This window comes from Primulina tabacum, chromosome 2 (genome assembly GCF_025594145.1).
Source record: "Primulina tabacum isolate GXHZ01 chromosome 2, ASM2559414v2, whole genome shotgun sequence".
NCBI lineage: Eukaryota > Viridiplantae > Streptophyta > Magnoliopsida > Lamiales > Gesneriaceae > Primulina > Primulina tabacum.
In genome coordinates, this window is record NC_134551.1 from 11,369,704 (window position 1) to 11,376,980 (window position 7,277).

General features: G+C 36.3%; 1 protein-coding gene across 1 annotated transcript; it reads right to left on the reverse strand.

Annotated features, from left to right (window-relative positions):
- Positions 1–356: 356 nt before the first annotated feature.
- On the reverse strand, positions 357–6,591 carry LOC142530364 (cationic amino acid transporter 2, vacuolar-like). Its single transcript, XM_075636171.1, has 14 exons — positions 6,033–6,591; positions 5,235–5,436; positions 4,759–4,843; positions 4,531–4,671; positions 4,311–4,429; positions 4,051–4,147; positions 3,557–3,729; positions 3,386–3,452; positions 2,983–3,141; positions 2,581–2,857; positions 1,978–2,086; positions 1,776–1,888; positions 1,241–1,316; positions 357–947 (listed from the first exon to the last, which is right to left on the reverse strand). Exons 1-14 carry the CDS (start codon positions 6,214–6,216, stop codon positions 788–790), a joined length of 1,962 nt encoding a protein of 653 aa, XP_075492286.1. The 5' UTR covers positions 6,217–6,591; the 3' UTR covers positions 357–787.
- Between the last annotated feature and the right edge of the window lie 686 nt (positions 6,592–7,277).

Genomic DNA, 7,277 nt, shown 5'->3' on the forward strand with positions numbered 1-7,277 from the left:
CGTAGAAGATCTTGAATCTGTTGGGGTTCTTGTCTTGAAAATCCAATCAATGTTAGAGCTTCCAAATTTTTATTCCATCAAACATGTGCGACGAAAGACCGTCGAAGTGGCTCACATTTTAGCTCGCAAAGCTTTATCTTGTAATAGCTCCATTAATTGTGTTAATGACGATCTACCCTTGTGGCTTGTAAACATTGTATCTCGGGACTTCCCAAATTAATGTTATTATAGTTCATTTTTTAAAAAAAATTTCTTTCTGGTGCTCAATAACAAATTTTTATGTTAAAAAATATATCAAAAAAAAATTAATTCACATAAATGAGCTTAAACTCGAAAATAAAATATTTTTGCCCAAATTAAAGTTAGATTTCTTGCTAAATTTATTTGACTCAATCATGTTTATCAAAAACTACTAAATAAGTCTCATGGTCCATGACCATATACATATGTACAATCTTAATACAATATCTCCAACCAAATAATTCAAACAAGAATACATATGTACAAACGCATAAGCATCATTCTTCTCAATCCATTTTCTTCAAGCTATCTTCTCCCACATTTGATTCGACTACGTATTAATCACTATGTTACAAAGGAACCTGAGATCATATCATGCAATGATATGCCAAATACCATATCTGTGGAATACGCAGTGTTTCTGAGATGTAAAACACTGGACAAAATCTTGTATATCCAAGAAATCCAGCGTCAAATCCTAATATACCTCGGATATCGGAAAAATTACAGAATTGTAATGAATCCGTAGCTTTAGTGGTAAATGGTGTCAAGCTACTGCAGAGTTGCAAGAAGTCTCGTATATTTCATTGACCCGAGTTGCAGGGACATAAACTGCATTCTGCAAGGAGCTGTGCTTCCGGCCATATAAAATGTAGATAAATACTCCTACCACCAGCCATATTGAAACACGGATCCAAGTACCAGATCTTGAATGCAGATAAATGCCGTTAAAATCAAATTAATCAAGAGATTGTTATTATACTAAAAACTACAACTGTCTCTAACAATGATATTCAAATGTTTTATAAACTCAAAAGTTATGTTTCAATTCGTTGGGCTACATCGGCAGTGACATAGGTCAGGAAATGCAATTGTTGCTCCCAAACAAGTTTTTTTTCCTGAAGATTATGACATGAAGTAATTGATTCTTTAAGCTTATATGATGAAAAACTTGGGAGGGAATTTGCGCTCAACTGCTGAGAAATTGACAGATACTTACCCAAGGTTAATTAATAAGTAGACATTGATGAGTATGGAGATAATAGGTAGCAGTGGAATGAACGGGCAAATGAAACCTGAGAGACAACAGACAAGTATTTCATTTACAGATGCACATCGACTTAAAATGATATTTTAAAATAACACAAATAGTATAGCACTACATCTCAATTGATAACAATATGTCAATAAAATTATGCACATGACTTTGCACTCTTCTCCCCATGGATAACTCCACACGGGAAACTGAATGTCTTATGTAATTGAGGGGAGAGGCAAATTTAATTTTCTAAAAAATATTGTACATAAAATATCAAGTTTTTCATGTTGAGGGAAATCCCACCTCTTGTTACTTTAGGTTCACCCCTGTATCCACTAAGTTCTAATAGTTAGCATTTCAGGGTTCTATATGATCTTTTCATAATCTCAAGGGATGGAGAGGCGTATGCAATGATAATTTTCAGGAGAAATGCCACTCTGGTTAAAGCTCTAGAGAAGTAGATAAAATAAACACTCATTTGCATATGCCAAAATACCTCCAGCGTCCCCAAAACTATGCCTTGCATCATCTTGATCCACACAGGTGAGTGATACCAGGCCAGACAGAAGAAGAAAACCACCAACCCCACAAAGTGCATAACGAAGAGAGCTGATAAAAATTAAATATATCGGTTTAGTAATGTTTATACAAAGCATTAGAAGGTAAAGACAATGATGATTCTTAAAACTTAAGCACACCTGTTAAGGCTCATGCTTGAAGCTGCTGAAGTTAGAACCAGGACACCAACACATGTAAGCAAGATCGACCAACCAGCAATCTGCCTACGATTTCCTTCACTCAAAATAACTGCAACAAATAGAAGGAAAAATGAATCATCACCTAGACAATCACGTTGAATAAATCAATAGATTGGAATGAAGGAATATGAAGCACCCAATTGATTCCGAAGCAGCTATCTTGTTCATCGGTCTCATGGACCTCAGTATAGTTGTAAATGAGTTCAAATTGAAATCGAGCTCAATTAAAAAGAAATTAAGTTCCAGCTAAAAATAAAGAAGCTGGAGCTCAAGCTCCGGCCTTCTCTCTTGGGTTTAGTAAAGTCAAGATCAAGATAACTCTAAGCTTGTGAGCTGGCTCCCAAGCTAATGAATAACTAATATGGAGTTCGAACTTGAACTTGGAAAATCTTAATACACAATTCTACTTGATACGATCCGGCTCGACAGCCTCATGAGCCAACAAGACTCATCTCACAATCCTAGGTGCTGGGAGGGTTGGCAACAACTTTCCCAAAATGCCCATGAAGAATTATGTTGATTCTAGCATAGGATAAAACTTACAGTTGAATTTCCTTGCTGCTTTCTCTACCAGAGGATATTCAACAACGGTTTCTTTCTCTGCTAAAAGTGGAACACTGCTCTCCAGAGATATACCGTGACCTTTTGTGTTCTCCACATCGGTGTTTCCAGGACTACCACTGTTGCTGTAACGCAGTGAAACTGAATCTATTGCTTCCTGAAAATGTGCCGGAAGAGGAACCTCATCTGGTGGAACATATCTCAGTATCAGCACCGAGATTGCCACCATTGTAAATGCAAGAAGTGTGCCAACACTAACCTGCAGGTAACCTTCAGTAATCAGGACCTTGTAAAAATTTCAGTCGAAAATAGGAAACAAGAAGAGAATTTGATGAGCCAGTTTGGTTCAAATGAAGTTTTCTGCCGAGTAACAAAGGCGCATACCATTCCCGATAACTGGTCTACATCCATGAAGAATGCCAAGCCTCCAGCAAGTAAACCGGTTACTACGGTGCCTTTCACAGGGACTTGAGTGCTTTTATTGACATCTGAAAAAAAAGACGGCAGCAGTCCATCTCTAGCCATTGCCAATAGAATTCGTGGCTGACATACACAAATAGGTTCTTATATTTCATATGTTACGAGTCAGAAAGAGAAACTTTATCTAACAAATTCAACTTTAGTTTCTATTGACCAGTCATTTCAGTCAGAAACCTTTCGATTGCAAGGTGAATTCATAAATACCACAATTTTCTCAAAAAGAAGGATAGGACTCTTTCCGTAAAAAGAAAGCAAAACGTTTTTGTAGAGAGTTAACATTCGTTTAAAACAAAAGAAAATTTATTACCTGTGGCAGGATAGACCCCATCAACGTTGAACAAAGAGCAGTACAAGCTCCAACAGCTACAATATAACTGCATTTCAAGTAAATAAATAATAATTACAAATGGAGATGATAAGACGAAAACTAAGCCTAAAAACTAATATAAACAAGATAACAAAGACATAAACAACTTACGCTGCCCACTTAACTCCATGGCTAGCAAAGGCTGAGGAAATGGGAGTGTCAGGATCCATTGCGTAATAGGGTACTAGACCAACTATGATCGCAGAAACTAGCATATACAGCATGCAACATAAGGATAATGATAAACCAATGCCCAGTGGTAAGTCCCGTTGAGGGTTTTTCACCTGCAGTGGGAAGCAAAATTATGGCCAAGCTTTCTTGTCAGGATGATACTACTATAAATCAAATAACACAGTGGGATTTAGTTAAAAGAATATTCCCTACTGACCTACCATATTTATTCAAAGATATTTTCACTGACATAAAGGGGAGATGATTACTTTTGTAACAAAGAGAGACTAATAAGAATTTTAGCCCTCCGTGCATTGTGTCATAAACGTAAGTTTCAATACCCAAACACGTTGATCCTCTTTGTGTTGTGATTTCTGTTCATTATATTTCGACTATTTTAAATTCAACCAATTCAAATTGATATTAGTATATACCTCTTCTGCCGTACTAGCGACCGCATCAAATCCTATATATGCAAAAAATACTGTTGAAGCACCAGCAAGCATCCCATCAGCCCCAAAGGGTAAATATCTAAACGAAAATGGAACATTGGCGAACAGTTTCATACATCTGGGAGAGATAATAAATCAATTGAACATAAATACAGAACAGTTTCATACATCTGGGAGAGATAATAAATCAATTGAACATAAATACAGAAATGCAAATCGCAAACGAATATAAAAAAGATTACCCAGTGGAAAGTTCATAGCCAGGCCATCCACTCTTAATGCCTAAATATCCACCAGCTATAATGACAAAGATCATGGCACATATATTTGCTAAAGTTACGATTCCTTGGACAAATGTACTCTGCATAAAAACCACATTTTATTTTGCATACTAATTTAGAAATCCAAAAACTTCAGGGGGGGAAAGCCCAATGCAATGAAGCAGTAATATCATAAAGAGACCTCCTTGATTCCCACACACAAAAGCCCTGTGACCACAAAAATTAGGATTGTTGCACATGGATCAACCACAATATCAAGCCAAGGAAGAGTCTGGCGAGCTAGAAAAGAAGGGAGACTATTTGGACCTCCAAAAAGCATGGCCTGTTGCAGAAAATAAGTGATAAAATAAAACAGAGTCGCCATCAAATACTAATCCAAAAACCTTAAAGACATGCAGATGTACCACACCAGATTAGGGGATATGCCACGAGCAACAGCCGAACCTCCAATGGTGTATTCTAATATCAATGCCCAACCAACCAACCAAGCAACACTGCTTGAAACAAAAAAAGTGTTAAAATCAACAACCCAACAGCATACTTATCAGTCAAATTGTTTGCAATAAACTAATAAATGAAGGCTTGCAGTGGACGGGTTTTGTTCCCAAAGAAGTCAGTCCTCAAATCATATAGAGGAATACAAACAAGTACAACAAACAATATATTTCTTAAGGAAACGACAAGTAATTGCAGAAAATACTGCAGCCCCGTTACCATGAAATAGTTCACACTCGATATGATTGAAATAGTAAAAGGAAATCTAATGCAACGAAAGAAAAAATATTCTCTGGCGAAAGTAGAGATGGTATAGTTTAAAATCACAGTTGAATTCAAAAAGTAGACATTATTCAAACTGTGGTGAGACAGATTTTAAACGGAGTTTACCACTCTCCAATGCAAATATAAGAATAATGATATGCACTTCCAGCAGAGGGGCATCGACTTGCTAGCTCGGCATAACAGAAAGCAGAAAGGGCAGCTGCTATTCCCGCTATAAGAAAGGAAAAGGTAAGTGCTGGCCCCGAACGCTCCCTAGCGACGGTGCCAACAAGAATATAAACCCCAGCACCAATTGTTGCACCAACTCCTACAAAATATGACGAAAAGAGATTCAGATCACAAAAATCAGTCCACTATTCACATTACTGCACTCCTAACATAATTCGATGACAGGGTTCATGTGTAATCACTAGAACAGTAAATATATTAAATTATCATCAGAAGCAATAAACTTAGGAGATTAATTTAACCAATTTCAAAAAAAGAAAATGGATAGAAAGCTGAAGCGCATAATTAAAAGTCTCCTTACACTTACAGCAAATTAATGAAACATTAGAAGAGCAAAATCTAATTACCAAAAACATAAATATCATTAAAACATAACCACTAGACTTCAGGAACGCAATCTAACGCATTCCAAGCAAAGAAAATGGATTACAGTTGAGAAGCACAGAAACAAAACTCTCCCTTCTTCATACAACAAATGAAAATATTAAACTACACGAGCATACTACCAGAAATCAAACGTGAAACTGATGGATGAGAAGAAAACCAACTGCAGAAACACCTCAAAATACAACCATCAAATACAGCTCGAACCAACGGCACAAGCCCAGACACCTCAAAATCCAGAATAATATGTAAGAAAGTGGACCAAAAGATGATTATAGAAAATGATCTTACCGATGGCAATGAGATGAGATACAGTCAAAGCCTTGGCCAATTGACTATGACCACTTCCGGAGGGAGATGACTTCGAATGAGAACAATCAACCTGTTTTCTCCTCACGAGACATTTTAAACTCCCAGAAACACACTTTCCTCCACCATCACTACAATCTTTCTGTGCATCACCAAGAAAACCCATTTCAACCCACAAATATTTCTCAATTGGGTGGCCAAAGATTCAATCTTTTTCCCCGAATAAGGATAAACTATTCAATTTCGGGAGTATACGCCCACTGATACACATGCACGTTAAAGTACTTCCTTTTCAACCCAATTCAATAATTTATAATCAAATACGCGCAAAAGAATCTGGGACAGGAATCATCGTGGTGTCGATTAAACTCGCTGGTATGTGAGGATGAAAGCGACCCTTCTGCAAATCCAAAGGCGAAGAAAGATTGAATCTTCGCGGATTACTGCCCTTGGAAAATTGAAGGGTTGGGGCCAGTGTGGATGGACGTTGCAGGGAATTGACCAGGGATTGTTCAGGGATATAAAGGAAGAGAATCTTGGGGAACTCCGGGTCATATATATATATATATATATATATATATATTTTAATATAATTAATAAATATAGAAATTTGGATTTCCAATTGATTTTGGTAAAATAATACGAATCGTCCTAGCACGTAATGAGTGCACCGAATAACAAATTGAAGGCGAATTGAATGGCGAAACGTGCAATCTGAGATTCTGTTTTCTTTCCTCACTCCATTAATTTTTTTTCTTTTTTTTTTTCAACTTTTACTTAAGCTCTACCCCACTTTAGTTATTGTTGTTATTTGTATCTATAATTGTTTTTTATTTTTATTTTAAATTTAACAAGGGGAACGAGAAATTTATTGTGGGTGAATGGTTTTCAAATGTGGGGTAGAAAATTAAGCTCTCCTCGATTATTTTTTGGTTTTCAGGTAAAAAATCTTTTGAATTTATAGATAGACAATGGTTAAGAAGTATTTTAGATTTATTTTCGAGTAAACTATGATATGGTCTTGCATGACATCAATTTATTTCAGATGTTTCACACCTAATCTCTTCTAGGATTTTTTTATTATTTTCGTCACTATATCTTCAGGACGATCAATCTCATTAATTTTGACATCTGAGTTATTCTATAATTTCATTTGAAGGGATTATTGGTGATGGGATCGGTTGGTAGGTGAAACTGTGTTTAGAAGGAGGTTGAATAAACACTAAG